The sequence below is a fragment of the Armigeres subalbatus genome, chromosome 2 (genome assembly GCF_024139115.2).
Source record: "Armigeres subalbatus isolate Guangzhou_Male chromosome 2, GZ_Asu_2, whole genome shotgun sequence".
Lineage (NCBI taxonomy): Eukaryota > Metazoa > Arthropoda > Insecta > Diptera > Culicidae > Armigeres > Armigeres subalbatus.
In genome coordinates, this window is record NC_085140.1 from 332,468,942 (window position 1) to 332,495,920 (window position 26,979).

The window sequence follows — 26,979 nt, forward strand, 5'->3', positions numbered from 1 at the left end:
TATACAGTGATAGAAAGTACCCCGAGTAGGAAGGCAAAACAAGATTACCGCAACGGCTTTAGTTGTGTGTAACCTGTCAAATCTGTGATATAAATGAAAATTTTTTTTTCGGCGTTTGCCTAAAAAATTATAACCTTATTAATAATGGTTCAAACTTTTGATAGAATTTTCAGTTAATTTAACTACATTTTGAACTATATTTGTAACTGCCTTTGTTATGAATAACCTGTTATTATTTCCTACTTGGGACTCCATCAAATATTTTCCTCCCTCACTGATGTTGCTGTGTCTCATCTTCAAGTGAACTGAATTATCTGCTGCTCGCAGAAACCTGTAGAGGAAAACACAGGTACATAATATAACGAAGGGTATCAGCAGGTATTCCCAGCAGGCTATTGCGCTTCGGCACATCGCTCTAAAGCCGCAATCTCGCTTCTTAAACTTCAATTCCAATTAGCTGCATTGTACATTTTCGTGTGAGAACACGCTATTACACAAAAATTTTGACAAAGTAATGTTTTTATCCTTGGTTTATGAGCCTGTGCGAAGAATGGCACACTGCCGGGAATACCATCCGTAACCCTATGTACTAATGATAGCGATGGTGAAAAAAATCATTATATCAAGACAAAATTTTCAAAACGACTTATCTGCTTTTGTAAACAAAGATTCAAACGACGATTTGACGAATCTGATAGCTCTTCCACGCAAACCAACACCATCAATAGGTAGGTGAAGGTTTCCGCTTCCTGTTGATGGTGTTGGTTTGCGTGGGAGAGCTTTCAGATTCGGCAAATCGTCGTTTGAATGTTTGTTTACAAAAGCAGATAAGTCGTTTTGAAAATTTTGTCTTGATATCAGAGTGATGTCGGTCGTCGCGAAAAGCCGTGGGTGGCGCTTTCGGCGACGCGTCGACCTGAAGCGGTGATGCTCTATTATCTGTTGTCTGTATTTTGGCTTAAGGATTTGACGTTGGAATCATGATATTTTGTTGATCCCTTTATTTATCATTCACGTTCGGTGAACTGATGTTCGCTAAACCAACAAAGCTGTCGAGCTTATAAAGATTTGTACTGCACGAATGTACCCTGGGAGATTTGGTGGTAGTCGCTGGTGGAATGTCCTGATACTAGATGACGTAAAAGCCATTCAAAATTTTAACGAATTTGGCTTACAATGCAACAGGTTTACGAGAATAATCCAACATTGTTACATCGATACATTGCATGTTTTAGCCCGCATTAACGACTTGAAATGATTTAATACATAAGCAAAGTGTGTACTTGAATCATCCCGAATGCATGCAAAAGAGCGATGGCTGTTTCGCCAACTATGAAATTATATACAGAGTCAAATTGCAATGCTTTTACGGCAAGTATTTTAGCAAGGAAACCGTGAGAGGGTGGAAAGACAGTATGGTCCAGGGTACAAAAGATACATTTTGCGTGTAACAAAGTGTTCTACAAATTGTTTTTAATGATAAGGTCCTCCCTCATTCTATGTAGTGTCATCGGGGAATAGGCTGACCCTTTTCAATCTCTTTCTACGAAAACTTTTCTGCCGAATGTCATTTGGTCGAGTTGAAGGCCGTTGGACCGAAAGTTGTTTGGCCAAATACAGTTACTCTCAAAATTGAGCGTACAGTATGGATTAGATAAGTATATTCGAAAATCCCAAAGGAAATTAAATTGTTGGCTCGGTTGTTAAAATGCATTTCAATATTCATCTATTTCTTTAATGTATGCGTACATTGAATGATTGAAAATGTTTCTCCAAAGTTTATTTTTCTGAAAATACGTACGTTACAGGTGACAAAATTGAGCGTACAGCGAATGTTTTTCTATAAAATTCCTTATTATAAAAGCGATTAATGTAATTTAATGTTATTTTTCATGGTTTATTTTTAATAATAAATATCCGCTACTTAAACATTCAATGTTTTGAAATTAAACCTTGAGTTTTGGCCAAATTGGCGAACAAGTAGAATGTATAAACAATGCCATTTAACTATTCAATGTTGTTGGGCAAAACAGATGCTTTAAGATATGGATTTCACCGGCATCGTGTCTTATATACATATGATAGATATTCGAAATCGAGCGAGACATATGATTAATTTAGGAAAACTCAGTCGGTAAATGATGAAAGCAGATGTAAACATACAGAAAAAACGACAAATGTTGGGAATGGCATAATTCAAATTAGGTATAACTGTATTTAAAAGTCGATGTATAGGTAGCTTATAAGCTCAGGACACTCATTAATAATACTATTAATAAAAGAGCAGCACACGGATACATTATAAGATGTCATTTTATATTTAAAGACTCAGTCACCGTAGAAACAAATTTGGTTGAATCATTTAAATTCACAAGATATCATTAAATAAGCTGCCTAACTCTTAAAAAAGTTTATTTTTACTCGCCAAATGGAAATCATCCAATTGTATCCCTTATGGTAATAGATCGTGGAGTTTAATCCAAATTTAATTATAAAATTACAATTTTAAGCTATCTTTTCAAATTTAAATCAGAAGTGCTCTACGGGGATAAAAAGCTGTTTTTATGTTCGGTACTTTAAGATACACCTTGTACTTTTATAATTTGACTGTGATGATTATCTATCATTATCTATCATTATCTATTTCAACCATTGGTTTCAATAATATTACTCTTGATGAAAGACCTGAGACAAGATCGAGCTTTAAAACAAATTTAAGTTAAAGACATATTTTGATTTTGAGGACGGCTACGCAGTCTTGAATTATTGAAACAAGATGTATATTTATCCGACGGTTCGACACGGGGATGGTGTCTTCATCAGGGGAAAAAGGCACCATCTCCGTGTCGAAACGTCGGATAAATATTCATCTTGTTTCAATAATTCAAGACTGCGTAGCCGTCCTTAAAATCGAAATAAAAATACACAGTCGAATTCTCAATAGTTCGTTAAAAAACTAAATTTGAATTATGTCATTCCCAACATTTGTTGTTTTCTCTGTATGTTTACATCTGTTTTCATCATTTACCAACTGAGTTTTCCCAAATTAATCGTATGTCTCGCTTGATTTCGATTATCTATCATATATAAAACACGATGCCGGTGGAACATACAAATGAAAGCATGTATTTTGCCCAGCAGCATTGAATTGTTAAATGGCATTGTTCTTACCTCTCACTTGTTCGCCAATTTGACAAAAACATGGTTTAATTTAAAAACATTGAATGTTTAAGTAGCGGTAGTTTATTATTATAATCCAATATATAATCATGAAAAAACAATATTGAAATACATTAATCGTGTTTATAATAAGAAATTTTATTAAAAAAAATTGCTGTACGCTCAATTTTGTCACATCTAACAGGCGTATTTTGAGATTATTTTCAAATAAATAAACTTTAGAGAAAAAATTTCAACCATTTTATGTACGCATACATTGAAGGAAGGGATGAATATTGAAATGCATTAAAAACAACCGAGCCAACAATTTAATTTCCTTTGAAATTTTCGAATGTAGTCATCTAATCTATATTGTATGCTAAATTTTGAGAGTGACTGTATACCATTTGGCCGAACAGACCATTAGGCCGAAAGTCATTTAGCCGAAAGGGTCATACAGCCGAATACGGCATTTGGCCGAATAGGTCATATTGCCGAATAGATCAATTGGCCGAATAGGTCATTTGACATCTCACTTCTCCCTTTTAAATCATCATTTCTCACTTCTCACTGCGAAAAGTGAAAAATGAGAAATAATAAGTGTAAAATGAGAAGTGAGAAATAAGAAGTGATATGTGAGAAGTGAGACGTCTCACTCCTCACTTCTAATTTCTCACTTCTTACTTCTTACATCTTACATCTTACATCTCACATCTTACATCTCATCATGAGAAGCGAGACGTCTAGCTAATTACTTTACTCTTCTCACTTTTACAAAGAGATGTAAGAAATGAGGAGTGAGAAGTGAGACGTCTCTGTTCTCACTTCGTCCTACTCATTTCTTTCTTTTCGCGATGAGAAGTGAGAAATGAGTTGGGCGAAGTAAAAAGTGAGACGTCTCACTTCTGACTTCACACTACTCACTGTGAAAAGTGAGAATCACAGTGAAAATTGAGAAGTAAGAAATGATTAGTCACCCTTCTTCTCACTTATCATTTCCCACTTCTTACTGTGAAATGTGAGTAGTGCGAAGTCAGAAATGAGACACTACTCACATCTCACTAATCAGTTATCACTTATCATGTCTCACTTCACACTTCGCACTACTTACTTTTTACAGTGAGAAGTGAGAAATGAAAAAAGAAAAAATGAGAAGCAGAAGTAAGACGTCTCACTTCTCATTTCTCACCTATCAGTTATCACAGTGAAAAGTGGGAAGAGTAAAGTTGTAACCATCGCTTGGTTCCAATCAGAGCTTAAAATATTCATCTTTATGAAGCAACTTCAGTTCGAATTTTGACAAACATCGCATGATTATTCAAAACATAGAATGACATAGTCAGACGACTGCTCCACTAACTCATTCATTCGACTGTTACTAAGTGTGCTTACTATGTGCAGAAAAAAAAAACAGAATTAACATTGTTTATATTGGTGTTTACCGTTGAAAGTGCCTCGCGTATGCAAATCGGATTCAGTTCTATGTTATAAATTACTTTACTGAATAAAAATGTGTTCAGATTTCTGATAATTTATCGATTTGTAAAATGTGCATAAATATTCAATGACCAATATTCAACCGAATATTGACAGTTCAGAGCCGACTATGAATGTGCCTGGAAGTGAAGAAAGGTTGACTTCACCAAAACAAATCGATTATTTTACACTCTGGTTCCAATTATTGATTGCTGGCCATGCCATAAGTCCGACATCCCTTTTCCTTCGAATATTAACCACTACGCCCTTTTTGAAAAATACACACCCACTAATACTGCAGATTCGAGAATTTGTTTACATATCAATTTCAAAATTATGCTTTGGCATAGTTATATTTTTCTTCAATCAATGGCGCATGAATTCAGGAGAAGAAAGATGAAACATGAGCCCCATATTATGCTTCGATTGAGACTTAGAATCAAATTTGATTTATATATTCAGATTGTATATTTTTATTAATATTACTAGCTGTATGTACCCGGCCTTGTCCAAGATTGCCAGTTTGATTTTCCGCAGCTGCACAATAGGCCAGCCCCATATAAAGGTAGCCTCACACCTCGGGAATTTGGTCCACGGATTTTTCCCCATGCATTTTTGCATATGCGATGTTTTCGGGATTTGGGCACGGAAAATAAAAATCCCGGCCCCCTTTAAAATACATGGGGATCAAATTCCGGCGGAAAATTTTCCCGAGGTGTAAGGCAGCCTTAAAGGAGTGGCCAAAACTACCAAAAGGCCAATTTTCGATTTGAGCGAGTAAAATGTGATGAATACACAGCTTATAACCTATATTTTTATAATCAGGACGGTTTTATTTTTTTAGATTTTTTAGGGAGGGGTGGAGGGCGTTAGGGCCAAGTTAGGGCCAAAATACATTTTCTTATAATGTACGAGAAAGATAACATTACCGCTAGGGGATTAATCAGGTGTTTTGGTAAACTTCTTCTTTTCAATTTTCATCTGAGTTACTCAATAATACCACTTCAATTGAAAATGGTGACGAACACAATTTACATAACATTTGAAGGGAGGGTTATGTCTTAACGTTGCGCCTAATTCAAGAAAAAATCAACTAACACATAAAAAGCGTCACGCAGTAGAAGGAAGGGGTTCAAAATTGACAATTTTGACATTACTACATAATAGAAGCGAATTATAGATTTAACCATAACGTGTCATAAAGTGGTGGATGAGTAGTGTGTTAAATAACTCTTTGTCACAATACGTTTTTATATTTATGAAAGAAATCTTCTGGAAATATCAAATAAATGAAATTCCATTTCGTTGATGTTACAATATGACGCTAATTGAATCTATTCTACTCTCCTTTGCTGGTTTAATAAGTTTTATTCAGTGAATTTTCAACACCAGAAGCTAATAGTGCTTTTTTGATCATTTTAGGAAAACCGTGTTGCGTCCATTTGTCTGTGACACGAATATACAGTAAAACCCTTTATATGACCAGTAGCATTTTATCCGGCATCAAGCGGGCTTATTGCAAGCAATATTTTTCGTTTCTATCTATGTTTTTATGATTAATACCACCATTTATTGCAGGATTCATAATTTTGGCCAAAAATACCTCCTTTTTTCCTATTGTGAGTAAAGATGTCGTAAAATTTCGATTACCCGATTAGTAACTAATCGATTACTCTCGATTCTGACTATTATTGAATCGATTCATCGTTGAGTAGTAATCGATTCAAAATTAATCGATTATCACAACGATGAATCGATTAATCGAAGTAATCGACATCTAAGAGCTGTCGTAAAATCCTGTTTAATCAATTAGTAACTAGTCGATTACTCTTGATTCATGTCGATTATTGAATCGATTAATCGTTGGGAAGTAATCGATTCAAAATCAATCGATTATCACAACGATTAATCGATTAATCGAAGTAATCGATTAATTTGCGACATCTCTAATTGTGAGCTGTTGGAATTGCCAATTTGATTTCGCTAAAACCAGTTGGTAATCGATAACCCCCGTGTTTTGTTGTTGATACTTCCTCAATTGATGAGAAGATCAAAAGATTGGTTGAAGAACATCCAATGATTAAAAGAAGGTAGATATCACTTTTAAAAACAATAATTCTGACAAATAAATTCTTGTGATATTCTAGGAACATGTTTACCGAAACTGTCATATTCGGAGAAGTGTCATTTTCGAGAAATTGTCATTTTCAGGGAAATGTCATATTCGGGGAAATGTCACATTCGGGGAAATATCATTTTAAAGAAATTGTCATTTTTGGGGAAACGTACGTTATATTCGGGGAAATGTCACGTTCGAGAAAATGACATTTTCGGGGAAATATCATATTTGCGGATTTTTTTTTGAGGAATGGCATATTCGAGAAATTTTCATTTTCGGGCGAAATGTCATTTCCGAAGAAATGTTTTCAAGGATATGATACTTGCGGAAAATGTTATTTTCTGGGACATGTTATTTCCGGGAAAATGTTTATTTTTTTGTGATTATTTAATTAAAAGGATTGGTTTTCGGGTAATTTTACAAATTACCTAAATAAAGAATGGGAAATTTGAAATATGCCAAACGTTACATATGCCTATCGTACATTATGTCTTACGTTTATCACGCCTGACGTACTGATGCTTAACCTCGGGCACCTTACTCCTCTTTTACACATCCTATGTTCCGTTCAACTCAATCTATAAACGCCTGCTAAGAATAAGGATAAAGGATATATGTCTCAATTTGTAAGGATATCGGTAAAGGGGTTCAGAAGTTTTACCGCTTTGTTCAATGACCCTCCAACTCCTCTATAGTCATCCTCATGTATCCCAAATTTCAAACGGACCCATGCATTTAAAAGGTACGTAAAACGTTCGTTTCATTCACATGTCCCTCCCTCCTTTCTCCTTTGATCTTCCCATCTATTATATAACCTTATGTTAGAGAATATGTGTTCCACATTTGGTGGAAATCGGTTGAGGGGCTCAAAAGTTACAAAAGATCGTTAACTAAACAATACACCCCGTAAATCCTCCCCCTTTTCCTAATGACTCTCTCAACCCCTTTGTTATCTTCCCCTGGGGATAGAGAATGTGTGTTCCAAATCTGGTTGAAATCTGACCTGGGGGTTAACAGTTATCCTGATTTTTTCGTATTCTAAAGAGTTTCTTTCCACACCCCTCCCCCTTTTTACAATGACCTTCTCTCCCCCTTTGTTATCTTCACCTGGGAATAGAGAATGTGTGTTTCAAATTTGGTTGAAATCGGACCTGGGGGTTAAAAGTTACAATGAATTGTTCGTTTTCTGAAGAAAATCCCTCCCCCTGACCCACCCCCTTTTCCCAATGACCATCCCATCCTCTTTGTTATCTTCTCCTTAGGATAGAGAATATGTGTACCAAATTTGGTTGCAATCGGTTCAGGGGTTCAGAAGTTACACTGAGTTGCCCGTTTTTTTAACAATACCCCTCCCCTATTTCAAATTAGCCTCCCATATGATTGGCTCCTCATAGTGAATATGTGTACAAAATTTGGTTGAAATCGGTCCTGGGGGTTGGGAGTTACACTAAATTGCTCATTTTCCAAAGACAACCTCTCCCCCCATAACCTTCCTCCTTTCCCAATAACCATTCCACCCCCTTTGTTATATACTCCTTAGGATAAAGGATGTGTGTACCAAATTTGGTTGGAATCGGTCCAAGGGTTCAGTAGTTTCATCAAATATCTGTCCCATGTCGATTTTTATCATTTTTAAGTTTTTTGCACCAAACGTTCTAAAATAATGTATATTTTATTGTGAACAAATAAATACATATAGTTTGTTCGAAAACTTGGCGAAAAAATATCGGGTCATTTTGTCCCATTGTAGAATTTCCAAGCATAACTGTCCCATTGAAACAAATTTCATACAGCATGTATTAAATTACTTCGAAGAGGCCAATTTTCATTATCAAACCATTCAGAGATAGAATATGGGTTGTGGTATAGTTTCAATGGGTAAAAAAGGTTAATCTACCTAACATCGTTGATGTCTTTCTTGTACATTTATATAAAAATTAAGTGAGAATAGTCTCTCATTTTTATTCGCATTCTATGTATTTATTTACACTTTTTCTTCTTTCCTTTATTGGCATTACCATGTTTGCATTCGTATATATGATGAGGCTAACACCACAGACAAACAGACATAACACATTGATCATTCACTCATTTCAGTTATTTGGGCAAATCACGAACCAGATGGCAGTAGTGAGTAAACGTCAAACTAGAGCAAATCCGACGCGCGCGCCACGAGTGTTCGATTGGCCAACTAATGATTTTTTGATTTGTCCAGTAAATCAGTGAACGATGGAAATTTGACGAGTTTGTCTGTTTGTCTGTGTTAACACGATATTACATTTATGCCTAATAGCACCCGAAAATTCCTTTGACCGTGAGTCCAACCAAGCCACCTAAGCATCATCGCTTTTTAGTCATGCTTCTAAGCGCATGGCTATAAGGTAGGCCCAATTTCCCAACAAACAATTTAAGCTGAACAAGCTAGTTTTTTAGCTGAAGAAGCTTATTTGCAACGAAACTTGTTCTTCTTCAGCTTCCAATGTTTGTTGGGTCATTTACATTTATACAAGATTTTTGCAATAGCTTCGGAACGAAGTGACTAATCGATTTTCAATAGCAAACAATGGGACCGAACTTCCCGTCGAGTGCAACTTTTTACGAAAAAAATGGTCCTAAACATGTGTTTTCAAATGTTCATACACGCAGGTGGAATTTTCCACTCGACACATCAGATGCTAATCTGAAAAAAATTTCGTAGGATTGATCAAACACCTTCGTTGTATTCCGGTATTGAGTTACCACGGAACCTGATTTGATGCTTCTGCGCTGAAACATAATTATCCTGAATTTATTTCAGGATCAAATTATGTATAGGAATCAATTCTCACTGTCCTTACCCTTATGCAAGGTATAATATCAGACACACTCGTCCCCATGTCAGCTTTTTTATACACATTTTTTTCTATGGAGCGTAAGAGCCCCCTCCCCCAAAAGCTTACGTTATTAGTGTATGGCCCCTTACTACAATACGCTTTGAAAATACCTAATGCATCTAATTTGAATCAGGTTATTATCCAGACCCAACTGAACTTTTGCTAAGCGCAAAGTAATCTGATGATACTCTAGCACTGGGACAAATATGCTTGGAATTATCAATTTTGTCTTCAATTTCGCAGCATAAATGTCCCACTGAATAAATTTCACTAAAAAACAGTGTTTATCCTTTGAAACATACTAAGCTATTAGAAATACACTATTTTCATCGATATACGTTTATTAATCAAAATTTCATAGGGCAATTTGGCTACAAACTGAAAAATATGTTTCCAACTTCAATCGCATTTTTCTCAGTTGCATATTTTTCGACATGGGACAGATATGCTTGACACGGCAGAATACCCCTCCCACTAGACCCTTCCCCCTTTCCCAAATTACCCTCCAATATGATCGTCTCTTCATAGTGAATATGTGTACTAAATTTGGTTGAAATCAGTCTGTTGAATTGAAAGTTACACAGAATTGATCGTTTTCTAACCAAAACCCCTCCCGCCACTCCTCCCCCCCTTTCCCAAATTACTCTCCTATACGATCGTCTCTTCATAGTGAATATGTGCACAAAATTTGGTTGAAATCGGTCTGTTGAGTTGAAAGTTACACAGTTTACAGGACCTTCTTATAACAATTGCAAACGAACTTTATTAATAAGGGGGGCCCTCCTTAGCCGTGCGGAAAGAAGCGTGGCTACAAAGCAACGCCATGCTGAGGGTGGCTGGGTTCGATTCCCGATGCCGGTCTAGACAATTTTCGGATTGGAAATTGTCTCGAGTTCCCTGGGCATAAAAGTATCATCGTGTTAGCGGCTAACTTAGCCTCATGATATACGAATGCAGAAATGGTAACTTGGCTTAGAAACCTTCCCGTTAATAACTGTGGAAGTGCTAAATGAACACTAAGCTGCGAATGTAAGGCGGGAATGTCCCAGTGGATGATGTAATGCCAATGAAGAAGGATTTTCAAAAACAGATTCTACGATTTAGTTTATCGAAAAAAAGATTACCAAGCAATGGAGAAAAAAATAAAAACCCGTTATACTAAGATGAAGCAAATACACGGGACACAATTATTTCATCACTTCAAACCATAAAATGGGCATTACATTATTGTAAAACGGTTTTCGTTTTCGGGAGAAGAAGAGTGCGTTAAATTATAGGAACTATGTTATGTAATATTTATATATATTTTTTAAAAGAATAAAAATATTAACATAACCAAACATTGACTTTTATTTCATGGAGAGCTGTGAAAATCTGATCAATTACAAGGTCAATAACTTTAATTAACTAATTGAAACTGCCATTCCATTCGTAGAAAGCAAACAATTGAAATTATCCAAAAAAAGAAAAGATGAGATTATCCAAAGTTTAAAAACGGCTTGTTGAACCTTTCCAATTTGTTTATTGTATGTGTAAAAACGTATAAATTTTCTTTTGAAAAATATAGTCGTTGTGTCCGCAAGGTTGAAAATCATAAAAACAACTTGCTAAAAGATTGCAAGGCAGATGCAGATCATTGGTTCAAAATTTATGAAGTTTGTTTTTTTAGGACTCCGTTTTTTTTTGACTACCCTATTCTGCTAAAGGCCACGCTAAGAGAGAAACAAAAAAAATACGAGTGTAATTACTCATATAGAGATCATTCATACAAATTTCGGAAAACTTTTTGTTTCGACTCTATTCTTTTTTTTATGAAATCGTTATATAAATACAAATTAATCAGCATTTAGGTAGAGAATAATTATAAGCAAAATAATTATGAAAATATTTCTTTTTGGCTACCATGCACCGAACACAATGTCAAAGTCAATCAAAGTTAAGTAAGATTTCATGAAATGCAATCAACACATTACCCCAGGACACAATAATGAGCATATTTCCATTTTCATATCATATAACGTGGAGATGAAAAATGCACTCCGTCTGACAAATATCCTCTTCCGAACCAGAGTTGTCTAGTGATGGACGACCCACGATCATGTGGGAGCAACCATCCCGGGCCCTGCTGGCATGCTTGGCCAGTTGGTAACAGTGTTGCACTCGGGATGCTGCAGCGGACACCGCGGACAGACGCCCGCGCATTGAAGCACGTTCCGGTATTGGGTTTCAGTGCTGTTCAACTATTGACTCACGCCGAACAAATGAAGCTATTGTGGCGAAACGAGCTCGTTTCCTCTTATGGGCTCCGTAAACCGTTATGAGGATACTTCAGAGCGACGACATCGCGATACATATTATCATTAGTAGGAATATGCCATTATGGTTTGATGGCACGTTGGCGTGTTGGTTGCATGGTGTTGCTAATCTGGCCGATTATATGGGATTCGTTTTATGCTGGAAAATTGCCTAATGAAATGATGTATTTTTATCGTCTGATACGAGATGGTAGACAGCGATATTTACGTGAATATTACGGTTTGACTTGGCATTCATTTATGTTAAACATAATTGGCAATAATTTTCTCGAACATACTTTTCATCTTTCATTGGTATTACATAGCTAAATTTAGTCGTTGCCACCTCGTAAATGCGAGGATTTTGAACCATGTTTATCATTTCAGCATCCGCATAATAATATTCCAACCCGTCAAATTAAACTAGCCGGATAGGAAATCGAATCCAGCCAATATGAGCATATTGAACCTTGTAATTAAGCATCTTGTCGTTAAGCCTTATATGATATACAAATTGATTCTTCCGGAAACACTTGTTGATCTTCAGATGTGAAATTTGATTAAAGTGGAACCAAGGTCTTTCTCAGTATTTAAGTGTATAATGACGTATTTGTCTGGGATTCCCATGTACATTGGAAAGTTATGCGTATAACGGCAGTTACGGCGAACACCTTTATATGTAACTGGTATCGAATATGTACATATTATTTTTGAGGAAACGTGTGCTTTTATACCCGATTATGGAGACGCATGGTATAGGATGAAGAAATTTGGGGAATTTAACTACATTTTTGATTTATTTGAAACAAGATTACTGTTCCTTGTTTTAGCTCTTGTACCCATAGGATGGCCTTTCAAATAAAATACAATTTTCACGCCACCCTGATGATAACAAAATAAATTTGAAACGGCTTAAGCATCGTATCCCTTTATTGTTTGTTTATATCAGCTTTAAAAGTCAAAACATCCGTTCAATTCGCAGTTCCGCCCGCCCAATTCCGAGAAAAAAATCTTCTGCACGAAGATAACGGGGTAAGCATTTTCCTTATTTCATTCCTCGACGATGGTCCCACTCCCAACGGCCCAATGAAGACAGATAGGATGATGAAGTCTAATTATTCAGAGCAGCACACACCGCTACTGCCCGAGCAATCCTCACGCACCCAGCAGCAGCAGCAGCACAGCAAATTCTAGAGCACAGGATGAATAATTGATGAGGCGTTGCCGTGTTGGGTTGTCGTCCTCGTCGTTGTCGTCGTCGTCGACGCAGCCATTGCCGGCATTTTCACAGTCATGCCTTGGTGCCTTGCGTGGCATACAAAGTCACAAAGACCCATGCTACCTTTATCATACATGTAGAATGTAGGAAAAATTCCAGATCCTAATGTAGGCAGATAAGCAGGGAGTGACAAGTAGCAAATTGTTGTCATTCGTTCCTTTCACGGTGGAAAATGCAATCACATCATATTGCGCAATCTGGGCTATGCATTGGGAATTCGTAATACTTTTTCCTCAAAATGTAGTTTTGAATGCCAGTCTGTTCCAACAGTTTACACCACTGAACATGCGAATATGATCCGGCAAGAAGGGAACCACAATATTAATACACAGAAAAAAAATCCATGGTAACAATTACTATTTTGTAGACTACGCCATGTTTTTGAATTTTCCACAAATTTTCAGTTAAATTAACCATGCATTCGGACAAATTCACCACTGATTCAGTTCATGTAACAACATTCCACCTCGACCACAGTTGATTTTTAATGCGCGCATGGTAAAATCAAACGGGTTTGTTGTCTGCTGAAAATCGTCGGTGCGTATTCTTAAATTAACCCTCGGAATGGTAGTTTCGACCGCAACATTTTTTTGCGTGTAGTGTCTGGAAATTTGTATCACTTGGGACCATTCTGCTTTTTGTCAATGATTTGTGACAGCTCATGAAAGACAGAAAAGTAGACAGACTTTGAGGCAGACAATTCTTTTTAATTTTTCAGCACATTTTTTTTATTTGGAAATAGTTTTGAGTCCCCATGAAAAAAAAATACTTAAAGCTACAGCCCTGTCCCTTAGTTACTAAAACTTTTTTTTCTCACATACAGTTAATTCGCAATAAAGCTACACATTCCCAACTCTATCCTTATTTCGGAATCCTTTTCAGAAAGGTTATTGGTTCAACCAGCCAGGATTTGGTGCATGGAATTTCTCAATTACACAGAGGACCAGGGTTCCATAATTGAAGCTTTCATGTACAAATGTTTCAGGGCGCATTGGGAATGAAAAATTCACTGACGGAAGATATCCCAGAAGCGGGGGGTGGGGTGAAATTGTTATGAGATTACATCACAGCGAGAAACCTGTTGATTGATATTTCATTGACTTTTATCGATTATACGCTTCCTTAGAAACGATTCCTTCGAAACTATCCATTAAAAATGAACGACAGAGCAGTTTTGCAAGAAAACTCATATGCCAAAAAATCGATAGCGACGCAAAACCTGATCCGAAAGCATCTTGGACGTCAAGAAAGGCAAATCTATGCGGAGCAATTTCGACGACCTTATCTGATAACTACGGTTGGCTGCTGGAGCGGAACTGAAGGAGCCTGACATGGTGGGCACATTGTTCGAGACGCTTCCAAAATCGCACAATCAAAAAATACCTGCCTGGGATACTTGAGACCCTCGCCGAGCAAAGGAGTAGGATTGCCAATCCGGAGATGGCGAGTTCGATTCTCGGTTCGGTCTAGGATGTTTCGGGTTGGAAATCGTATATGATGCAACATAAGCATGAGCATGAGCATTATGACCGCATAATATTTAAAGTCAATAACGGCGCCGGCCACGTCCTTACGATCATATAGGAATGGAAGGATTGTTAGTCCGACTCTCGTTGCTACTAGAGACCGAGTATACCTCTGCATCTCCACGATTGTCTTGGGATAGGATATCGTTTTAGTTACAAAGGATAATTTATCTGGATTCACTGGGATGGGAAATAACACTAATACAAGTTAAAACATGCATGCCCGGTGGCATATGAAAACTGAGGAGATTCGCGTTTTGGACGACCGCACGGAAGCGCAGCACTCTGTACTCACTTGCTCGATGGCTACAGCAAACTATTGAAGAACGCGCTTTTTTCGACCGCGCACGACATGCACATGAGCCACCGAACACAAGATAGATATTTTATTTCTTTCCCGACGACTAAAACACGCACTGCACTTACTTGTTCGATGGCTACTCTTATTACCGGCCGCGCAATGCAGAACACAATATTTCGGCAGATCGCGCGATCGTTCTGCTGTCCGAAACAAGAGAAAACGCGCATTGAACTCCGTCCGGCCTTGGGTCCAGGTATGGACGAGAAAGTGAAAATCGACGCGTTCAACGGACCCTACTTCCACAGCTCTATAGATAATTTACCATTTTCGCGACACTAAAACACGCCATGTACTCACTTGCTCGATGGCTACTGCAAACTCGTGTATGATGCAACATAAAATACTAAAGTGGGGGCGATATACGTACATATTGTATGGGAAAGTACCTATATGACTTCCACTTTAGCATCTTATGTGGCGTTATATACGATCTTGTGTTGACAATGTCGAGCATAGAAAAGCTTTTAATTAATAACTGAGGAAATGTTAATTGAATACTAAGTACGGTAAGACGCGTGGCTACAAAGCAAGACCATGCTGAGGGTGGCTGGGTTCGATTCCCGGTGCCGGTCTAGGCAATTTTCGGATTGGAAATTGTCTCGACTCCCTGGGCATAAAGTATCATCGTGTTAGCCTCATGATATACGAATGCAAAATGGTAACCTGGCTAAGAAACCTCGCAGTTAATAACTGTGGAAGTGCTTAATGAACACTAAGCTGCTAGGCGGCTCTGTCCCAGTGTGGGGATGTAATGCGAATAAGGAAAGAAGAAGAAGAAGAAGTAGAAAAGCAGACCAAGTTCCAGTTGAACTGTAGAGCCATTGAAGAAGAAGAACCTGCCCTGAAGAATCTCGGAGACGATGATAAGACGCTATACACGTAGTGAAGCAACGGCATTTGGGTAAAGAGGTGCAGCAACCCGACCGACATCAAGAAGGCACGAACGTCATGTCTACTATCGATCCAGGTCAAAGAAATCCGCTGACGAGTGCCACCGGTGCGGCAACAAATGACATATGAAAAGGATTGCCGGCTGATGGTTCCAAACCAAGCAAATGTGTCAACTGGAGTAAGTTTCAAGGCCGGTCGCACAGGACGACGCTGAAGCAGTGAAGGACGACTGATCTTCAAACCCGACTCCGGATCAAGTGATCGCCTCGTGAACGATGCTGCCGCTTTCTCATCGTTGTGCAACATTTTCAGACGCATCTTCATCAACGTTGCTATGGATGGCCAATCTTTAGATTCTCCATAGGATCAATAATCGAAGGAATTATTATGAAGATTACAGACGTTTTGTTCATGCTTGATCTGCGAGATAACATGATATTGGTTAAGAAATGTATGAAGCCTCTTTTTTGTGACAGGTCATTAAGGTAGCTTAAAAACACCTTTTCAAATTTTTGATGGCCTTCCTTTTATTCCGTTCTATTTGATGCCGTAATACTCTGAACTAGGGGTTTTTTCGCTATGCTCAGAGGGTACCTCGGTAAATACGTAATGGCGGATGTATTATACTTCCAATCAAAAATTATTGATAAAGATTTGATAAACATGTATTTTTTTTATTTCAAAAAAATGTCTTGTACATACTAATCATGGCGATCAGTAAATTAAGTCCTGCCCTCCACAACCAGCGCAGTGTATGAAGGGGTGCGGAACAAAAGATCAAAAAGATAAATCGTCGAATGGACAAAGTTTAAAAACCTTCAATGCAATCTACCAGATTGAAACAAACTGCTGCTGAACTACAATCCGGAGTCTAAAGGTTTCATTTGAGAGGCATGATAGCCATTTTTTTTTCAAAGAACTCAGTTGCTTTGTTGTTAGAGAATTGGAAGCCTCTTTCTACGCTTTTCGGAAGCTTCTTTTCAAGAAGCTTGGAAGCCGCCTTTCAAGAAGCTCACAAGTCTTCTTTCAAAAGGCTTGGACGCCTCCTTTCAAGAGGCTGGAAAGACTTCCTTCCAGAGGCTAGGAAGCCTCTTTTAAAAAAACTGGGAAGCCTCATTTCAAGATGTTTGGAAGCATCCTTTTAAGAGGTCAGAAAGTTTCCTTTCAAGAGGCTCTGGAACCTCCTTTCAAGAGGCTCTCGGAAGCCTCCTTTCAAGCGGCTTGGAAGCCTCCTTTCAATAAGCTTGGGAGCATCCTTTCAAGAGACTAGGAAGCCTCTTTCCAAGAGGCTCGAAGCCTCCTTTCAAGAGGTTCGGAAGCCGCCTTCTTCTTTCAAAAGGCTCAGAGGCGTCCATTCTAAGGTTTGGAAATCTAATTTCAAGAGGCTCGGAAGCCTTTTTTCAAGAGACTCGACGGCCTTCTTTCAAGAGGCTCGGAAGCATTCTTTCAAAAGGCTCGGAAACATCCTTTCAAAAGGTTCGGAAGCCTCCTTCCAAAAGGTTCGGAAGCCGTTTTCTTATTTCAACAGGCTCCATTCAAAATCTATTCAAAGGATTTGGAAATCTAATTTCAAGAGGCTCGGAAGCCTTTTTTCAAGGGACTCGGCAGCCTCCTTTCAAAAGGCTCGGAAGCCTCTTTTCAAAAGGCTCGGAAGCCTCTTTTCAAAAGGCTAGAAAACATCCTTTCAAGATGCTCTGAAGTCAGCTTCAAAGAGGCTCAGAAGCCTACTTTCAAGAGGCTCTGAGGCGTCAATTAAAAGATTTTGAAATCTAATTTCAAGAGGCTCGGAAGCCTCTTTTCAAGAGACTCGACAGCCTCCTTTTAAAGCTTGGAAGCATCCTTTCAAGCGGCTCGGAAGATTCCTTTCAAAAAGCTCGGAAGCATCCTTTTAGAAGGCTCGGGAGCCTGCTTTCAAGAGGCTCGGAAGCCTCCTTTCAAGAGGCTCGGAAGCCTCCTTCCAATAGGCTCGGAAGCCTCCTTCCAAGAGGCTCGGAAGCCTCCTTCCAATAGGCTCGGAAGCCTCCTTCCAATAGGCTCAGCCTCCTTCCAAGAGGCCTGGAAGCCTCCTTCCAAGAGGCTCAGAGCCTCCTCCAAGAGGCCTGGAAGCCCTTCCAAGAGGCCTGGAAGCCTCCTTCCAAGAGGCTCAGAAGCCTTCTTCCAAGAGGCCTGGAAACCTTTTTCCAAGCGGCGCGGAAGCCTCGTTCTAAGAGGCTCGGAGGCCTCCTCCAAGAGGCGTGGAAGCCTCCTTCCAAGAGGCGTGGAAGCCTCCTTCCAAGAGGCGTGGAAGCCTCCTTTCAAGAGGCCTGGAAGCCCTTCCAAGGGGCCTGGAAGCCTCCTTCCAAGAGGCTCAGGAAGCCTCCTTCCAAGGGGCTCAAGCCTCCTTCCAAGAGGCTCAGAGCTTCCTTCCAAGAGGCCTGGAAGCCTCCTTCCAAGAGGCTCAGGAACCCACCTTATAAGAGGCGTGGAAGCCTCCTTCCAAGACGCCTGGAAGCCTCCTTCCAAGAGGCCTGGAAGCCTCCTTCCAAGAGGCTCAGGAAGCATCCTTCCAAGAGGCCTGGAAGCCTCCTTCCAAGAGGCTCAGAAGCCTCCTTCCAAGAGGCTCTGGAAGCCTCCTTCCAAGAGGCTCAGAAGCCTCCTTCCAAGAGGCTCGGAAGCCTCCTTCCAAGAGGCCTCAGAAGCCTCCTTCCAAGAGGCCTCAGAAGCCTCCTTCCAAGAGGCTCAGAAGCCTCCTTCCAAGAGGCTCAGCCTCCTTCCAAGAGGCCTCGGAAGCCTCCTTCCAAGAGGCTCAAGCCTCCTTCCAAGAGGCTCAGAGCCTCCTTCCAAGAGGCTCAAGCCTCCTTCCAAGAGGCCTGGAAGCCTCCTTCCAAGAGGCCTGGAAGCCTCCTTCCAAGAGGCTCAGGAAGCCTCCTCCAAGAGGCCTCAAGCCTCCTTCCAAGAGGCTCAAGCCTCCTTCCAAGAGGCTCAAAGCCTCCTTCCAAGAGGCTCAGGCCTCCTTCCAAGAGGCTCAAGCCTTCTTCCAAGAGGCCTCAGGCCTCCTTCCAAGAGGCTCGGAAGCCTCCTTCCAAGAGGCCTCAAGCCTTCTTCCAAGAGGCTCAGAAGCCTCCTTCCAAGAGGCCTGGAAGCCTCCTTCCAAGAGGCTCGGAAGCCTCCTTCCAAGAGGCTCGGAAGCCTCCTTCCAAGAGGCCTGGAAGCGTGCTTCCAAAAGGCTCCTCCCAAGAGGCTCGGAAGCCTCCTTCCAAGAGGCTCGGAAGCCTCCTTTCAAGAGGCTCGGAAACCTCCTTCCAAGAGGCTTGGAAGCCTCATTTCAAGAGGCTCGGAAATCTACTTCTAAAAGGCTCCGAAGCCTCCTTTCAAGAAGCTTGGAAGCCTCCTTCCTAGAAGATCGGAAGCTTCATTCCAAGAGGCTTGGAAGCCTCTTTTCAAAAGACTTGCAAGCCTCCTTCCAAAAGGCTCGGAATCCTCCTTCCAAAAGGCTCGGAATCCTCCTTCCGAAAGGCTCAGAATCCTCCTTCCAAGAGACTCGAAAGTCTCCTTTCAAGAGGCTCGGAAGCCTCCTTCCAAGAGGTTCGGAACCCTTCTTTCAATAGTCTTAGAAGCCATCTTTTAAGAATCCCGGAACCTTCCTTTCAAGAAGCTCAGTTAGGTCGAAAGATAAAAGGTCGAAGGGACCTTTGGACATTTTGTCATAGATTCTTCGGAAGGCTCCCTTCAAGGGACTCAGAAGTTTCCCTTCAAGGGGTTCGGAAGTCTTCTTTCAAGATGCGTCCTTTCAAGAGGCTCAGAAGCCTTTTTTCAAATGGCTTGAAGGTCGGCTTTCATGAGGCTAGGAATCCTCCTTTCGAGAAGCTCAGAAGCCTATTTTCAAGATGGTTTCCTAAACTGTGGGACGCAACCCCCAGAGGGGTGGTGAGTTGATCATTGGTGGGTCGCAAAAGATTCATGATTTTGTCTCTCCTTCTATAACTACATAGATATAAGTGATGAATGATTAGAAACAACTAATTTTGTTATTCGAGAGAAGGTACAAATATGACTGCTAAACTTGGTGTCCACCTCAGAAATAGTATCTAAAAATGCTGTGATTTGGCTAACAACAATGAAGGGTTCTGATTCTGAAGCCATTTTTTTTTGCTAATTCTTATGTAAATTAATTTTCATCTGATTTTTATGTGCAATTCAATATGGAATTCTGCTAGGTGGGTCGTTTATGGAAATTTCTGGACAACATTTCAGCCAAATCGGCCATCGTTTGGATAACATCATTAGAAGTTTATATGGAAAAATGTATCGAGATACATCGAGAAAATGTGATTTGAAGTTAAATGGCACCATTCACGATTGAGAACTATGATACTCCTTTAGGTTTTTCAGAATTAAATAAAGAATGTTATGCTGAAAGCCGCGAGAAGATAAGAATTTCTCCGAGAAAGTAATTAGTATTTTACTGAACTCGCGATGGAACGTGTTTCGTATCGGACGCGGACCCGGTATTTACGCTCTTTTTGGCATTCTCTGGCTTTATGTGCATTACTTTCGTGTAAAGTTCAACAACTTTTTCTATCTGTGTAGACCGGCACCGGGAATCGAACCCAGCCACCCTCAGCATTGTCTTACTTTGTAGCCGCGCGTCTTACCGCACGGCTAAGGGCCCCATTTTTATTTTGAGTTCGCGATTGATTTATTAGTACTCATATTAATGTTACACTTATCAGTGTAAATCCAGACCCAGAATTAATTTCGAAAATAGGAAAATAGTTACTGTAAGGATAATCTCTATGCTAAATTTTGGAGATATCATATTGATAGCTATGCTAGGGAAAACGAAGCAATAGGTACATAATTTGTTTTCCCTTGAAAACATGGCTTTCGTATACTTCGCTTTCATATACTTCGAGTTTGGGATCAGTTAGAAAAAAGACATAAAGAATTAAAAAATATCTGAATCAAATTGCATAAAGGTTATTTTGAATCATATATGAAGCAGTAAAAAACATTATAAATGAAGCCATATGGAATCAGATTGAGTTACTAATCCACACTTTAGAATGCGATGTGCAATTTTTTGTTCGCAATGTATGTGCTCATGTAGCTTGGAGGGTTGTTGGAGGACTGGTATCTAGAATATCTTTGGATCGAAACTGGGCATGTCTGTTATTTAGAAATTTGTAAATGCAGAATAATTAGAAGAGAGTTTTAAAAAACATTATGAGCATTCATCATGGATTAGTGGATTTTTTTTGCCACAGTCACATGATCTTTTTTTACCGAAAAAGTATTCACTTAATTGGATTGCAAATGAGTTATATGAACAGAATTGTTAGCTGGGACCTCCCTACAGCTAGTTGCTCCAGGAAACATTCCACCTCAGTGGTCATACCGTCACAGTACCCAAGGGACGCTTTAAAGTTAGTGATTGTACTCACCGATATTGCCCTCGGCCGAGACGCCCAGCTTGTCAGTGCTACTGCCCAGGATGGCCAGGGTCAGCACTCCCACCGTAAGCAGTCGTTGTACCAGTTTTTGGTAAGTATTTGTCCATGCTGCTGCTGCTGTCGTCGATATGTCAATATTTGACATTGTGCTTTTATTACATCACTTTAAAGTTGTGCTGCTCCCGTCTCGATGTGGGTAGTATATGCCCGGACGGGGCGAGACTATCCGGACTCGGTGGTTCGACCTCGATTCGTGTGTGATATTCTGAGGAAGTTGATGACGGGTCAAGAGGGAAGAGGGTAGAAACTAACTCACGTCGGATTTGTGTTACCAGGAGCCTAACTACACGTGTTGGGACGTTGTACGGTAGAATGAAGTATTTCGTCTGAAGTGGATGAGACGAGTACCTACACTAGAGCTAATATTCGGCGCCGGAACCGTATCCTGAAAAAATAGAAAAGAAGAAAGACGACATGGCCAAAATTAATTACTTTTGTTTCGCCGGTTGAGCAGGCTTGGCAGCCATTCGGAACGAAGCAAGTGGCACACACCTCTACAGAAAGAAAAATATATAATTTCCCAGGAAAGGACACGACAGTTGCTGCGTCAGCCGATACCACGATAGATGACGAACTCAGTTACTTGGAAAATCATTTCATCACAGTTGATTGAACTTAATTTAGATGAATGTTTCCGATAATAAATATTGAAGAAGATGTATTTTGCTAAATTGGAAATAAACAGAAAAGGGGTACTATGTACGAATCCCGGTTGCGAATTTAAGTGAGACACAATTAAAAAAAATGAACAGCCTAATTGAAATTACATATTGACGCATAATGGCGGAGAATCTTGACAACTAGAACAATTTTATTTTTATCTATAAAGTCGCGTTTGTTGTTTCTCACCCCAGTGATTGGAATGTTCTATTTGCTCTACTCGATTCCAAGTGATAAACATTCCATCAATCGATATCGCTTAGTTTATCTTCTACATATGTCGTTATGTTGACCAGTTCATTGCAGGTGCTTGGTTTGTTATGTTGGTGGTCTCGACCGCTTCACTCTCTTGTGTGTGCGAGCATGAGCTTTCCACCTACGGAAAATTCTTTGCTATGGTTTGCCTTCAATATCGGCTATCGTGTGTTAGTGGGAGGACCATCCGGAACGGATACACACAAAACGGTGAGAATGCGTGAATATCATCCATCGAATCTCATCGTCATCTGCCCATGGCTGTTATGAATGGGGAAAATTCATCATGGAGGTGGAGGAAAATTTGCAACCAAGGCACTATAGGATTTCAGGCGGTCATTAATCGAAAATGTCATGTCTCCCAAATCATTTTAAATATTTTTATAGATTACCAATATCCTGATTAGAAAAAAATCCAAAATTTGAAGTCTCTACATGCTTTAGTTCCAGAGATACAAGGTGCCAAAGTCAAAAATTGGTGAAAAATTAGACAAATTTACTGAAAAATGTTCGCTTTTCAACTATTTTTTAAATTTTATTTCATATTTTTTCCATGATGTTAATACATCGTTACAAAGGTTGTTGTCTAAGCTTTCAAATGGTGTGCAAAAAGTAATGTATACACGCGAAATTTTTTTTTAAAATGCAGATACACAAAAATTTCTTTAAAAAACGCGAATTTCAACTTCGATAGTGAAGAACTTTTTTCCTCAATTTTCCCAGGTCTAATCATGATACACATAAAGAGTAAAGCTTCGACTGCAATATCCCGAAGAAATTTTTCACCAGTATTTGCAATTAGCAGAGATAATTCAATTTTATTTTATTTTTCAATTTGATTTTTCACCGTGTCATATTGATTAAAAATTTACCCTTATTATTATCCCCATTTTTTAAGGTGAATGAAAATGCAGTTTTAGGCATGATTAACAAGCAAAAAATAGTCTATTTTCAAGGTAAATCAATTTGAAAGGAATATCTAAGAAATCTTCAACCCTTTCACTATCGACACATTTGCGGGTACTCTCTTCAAGAAATATCAAAGGTAAGTGTCTTGAGCTGTAGTGAATACCTACCGCTAGTAATTAGGTACCCAAGTAGACTACATAAGCGGCAGTTGAGTGCAGAGTTATATTATTATTGAAATAGAAGTGAAAGACAAGTGCGCCTAATGGATAACAAATCGGTATTCTCAAATTTCGATCCAAAGCTGCAACGCAAGGATAATGTTAAAAATGCTTTTGAATATATTTGTACTAGTTTTCAAATAAAAGAAGAAATGAAGTGTCGTTTGCAAGAGAAACTATACAAATTGGAAAGCAGATTCATTTGTAAATGGAAGGAGGCATCTCGATGTACGCAAAGGTTTGAGTATGTCAACCGAGAATGGTTGCAAACCAAGTTTGATATTGACGAGTTCATCGAAGAAGAAAAAATGTTGCTACATGTTCTACAACGTATTTAAAACGCGGACGACCGGGTAAGCCTTTTATGGAATTGAGTGATAGAAGTAAGCGTCGTACAATTGACAAGGAATGTTTAAATCCCGATGTAGATACCGTGGAAAAGGCATTATTGCTTACCAGGAGGACAGCGTACAAGAGACGTGATGTCAATATAGTCAAAGTTATCGGTCAACTTTTGAAAGACAAGCATCACTTTTCTAGAATACATTCAACAGATTCATATAAGCTTAAGACGCCAGAAGAAGCATTTGGGTTTTTATCGAAACTGGTTTAAGTAAATATCAGTATGAATCGATTCATTATGACACTCCTTCGCGATATCCGCCTTACGATGTCATTAAAGATGCAAAGAAACTATGCGCTCCTCCTGAAGATTCAATAGAACAAACAGGATCAACAATTAAAGTAAAATTGCAGGCTCTCATGGAGCACACTGCCCAAAGAATTATTAAAGTTGTCGAAAAGATGTAGTAGGTTATCTAGACTCAAATGCTTTTGAATTTTCAGATTCGATTTTATTAAATTGCTGGGGCATGGACGGTTCTACTAGATACTCCCAATATAATCAACCACTACTGGATGGGTGTGCGGATGATTCAGATGTGTTCTTATCAAGGTTCTCATCCACATTAACTCCAATTTAATTATTTTCGTTAGCATATAGATCAAACATATTTTGGCTCAATCAGATGCCCCAAATTATTATATTCTGCAGACCTATAATGCCAGAAAGTAAAGAAATAATTCTTAAAACCAAACATGAAATAGAGAAAGAGGTTTGTGAATTAACTCCAGTTGAAATTGAAATACATTCTCATTGATTTTGAATTTGTGTTGAGTATGATAGATGGGAAAGTGCTAACATATATTACTGGTACATCATCGATGATGAATTGTCCTATCTGCTCTGCTACACCTAATGATATGTCCAGTTTAGATAAATTTAATGAAGGTTTTACTACAAATATAGAAGCATTAAATTATGGAATTTCTCCTCTGCATGCTTGGTTAAGATTTTTCGAATGTTTATTACATATTTCATATAGGATGAGCTTCAAAAGATGGAAGGTTACTAAATTATTCAAAGTACAATACGAGGAAAGAAAAAAAAATGTGAAAGCAAGATTTTACGAAAACTTTGGCATTAGAGTGGACCAACCACGATCGGGTGGAGCTGGTACTAGTACTACTGGAAATGTGTGTAGAAAAGCTTTCTCTAATCCTAAACTTTTGAGCAATTCATTGGATATTGATGAGGAATTAATTGTGAGATTCCATAATATTTTGATAGCTATAAATGTACAGGAACCAATTAATCCCTACAAGTTTGATGTTTATTGCAAAAGTACATACGAACTGTATCTTAATTTGTATGGATGGTATAAAATTCCTGCTACAGTTCATAAAGTACTGGCTCATGCTGGTGAAATAATTATTCACTCACCTGCACCTTTAGGTGCACTGGCTGAAGAAGCTGCAGAGAGTCAGCATAAAAAGTTGAAGAAATTTAGAACTCATAATGCAAGAAAACGATCAAGAGAGGCAAACTTGCATGACGTTTTCCTTCGTGCCTTACATGAATCAGATCCATTTTTAAGTTCAATTTGGATAACAAAGAGACGTCAAAAAAAAGTTTCACTAACCTATCCCGATGAAGTGCGAAATTTTATGATTTTTGAAGATTCAAAAAGTTATTTATCCTCTGCTACTTTAGATGACGTCATGGATGTCGTTGATGAAATTGAAGAAAATTTTGTTGAAGACATAGACCTTGATAGAGAAGAAGAATGATGATGTTGAAAATAATGGAAATAAACCAAAAGTTTTGAGAAAAAATTATGTTGTTTTTTAAATTAGGAAATCTAATATTCGGAACAAATATAAGGAATATAAGCTTATATATTTTTTCAAAACTATACACGTAAATGTCATAGAACATTGGCCTTTCGCAACCACGATATGGTTTATGTATGTTGTTGTTGTTTTTTTCCTTTTATGAGTCGTTTTGTTACTTTTTTCCACAAAAGAAAGACAAAAATATGTATTTAGAAATGACGGGTTTGGCAGGTTTTGTTCTCTTATTGTCAGAGAGGTTTTCAATAACCAATTATGCACAAATTCGGCCTAAACATTCTTTGTATATCAAAGAATATTGTGGCCGAATTTCATAAAATGAAATGACAATAATAGAACAAAACCTGCCAAAGCCGTCATTTTCCCTATATATTTATTATACAAAAGTCTTCAAAAAGGATAGAGGGAGGGGCACGCTGGCCCTTAGTTTGTGGACAACAACCTTTCTTCTCCTTAGAAAAAAAAATAAAATAATTCTTCCTTATTTGGTTAATGTGACAATTAATCGAATTATTATTGAAAAATATAACGCAATTGATGGATGCTCCTTAAAAGAGAGGGAGGGGCACTATAAATTATATTTTCTAGCTATTTTGACCAAATGCAGCTAAAACTATGTCAAAATTTGCTTTAAAAGCCACATTTTATTTTTGACTGCTCGCTTGTATGGGGATCCCCATAGTGGCAAGGATACTTCGGTTGCTCTATGTATGACACTCCCTGAGCAACAGCAGCTGATCGACATCATTGGCGTTGACAGCTTGTTTGAGCATATGGTGAAGTAACACGGACAAGTTAGATGGATAGTAGCTTGGAACGACGATAAGGACCGGGAGGTTTGTTCGTGCTATTCAAGCATTTTTTTTTGTCATGATGTTACACATCTTCAATGGATTTTCTTCCCCGTATGCTAAATCATGCTCGCCTAATGTGAAAAATAGCTCACTGTGAGCAGTGTATGCTTCGGATATCTTTTGCGTCAATTCAAAGCACATTCAAAGTTCTACATCATTCACTTGCTGAAATTTAATCACGTTTTGATGACACACCAGAAAACGCTTTGAACTGGTTTTGAATCAAACGAAATAAGCAGCTAAACCGTGCTAGGGAAAAACGGATGTTCTATGGTATAATTATTTATTTGTTTTCACACTTAGGTTGGAGTGGCTTGTGTGTGCATACAAGTTGTCTACGTTTTTCTCTGCACGACCATTTTCCAAGTCTCGTGTCCATAACAGATTACCGGTATAATGAGCGATTTGTAGATGGTCAAT

The 26,979-nt window shown here is 38.7% G+C and overlaps 1 protein-coding gene across 3 annotated transcripts in view; it reads right to left on the reverse strand.

Annotated features, from left to right (window-relative positions):
* Positions 1-26,979, reverse strand: part of LOC134212768 (receptor-type tyrosine-protein phosphatase-like N) — an 86,547-nt gene that overhangs the window by 51,244 nt on the left and 8,324 nt on the right. For all 3 annotated transcript variants that reach the window (XM_062690912.1, XM_062690913.1, XM_062690911.1), the window contains one exon: positions 21,402-21,855. In XM_062690912.1, coding sequence (XP_062546896.1) covers positions 21,402-21,555 — 154 coding nt within the window. In that variant the 5' untranslated portion in view covers positions 21,556-21,855. The remainder of the gene's footprint in view (positions 1-21,401; positions 21,856-26,979) is intronic.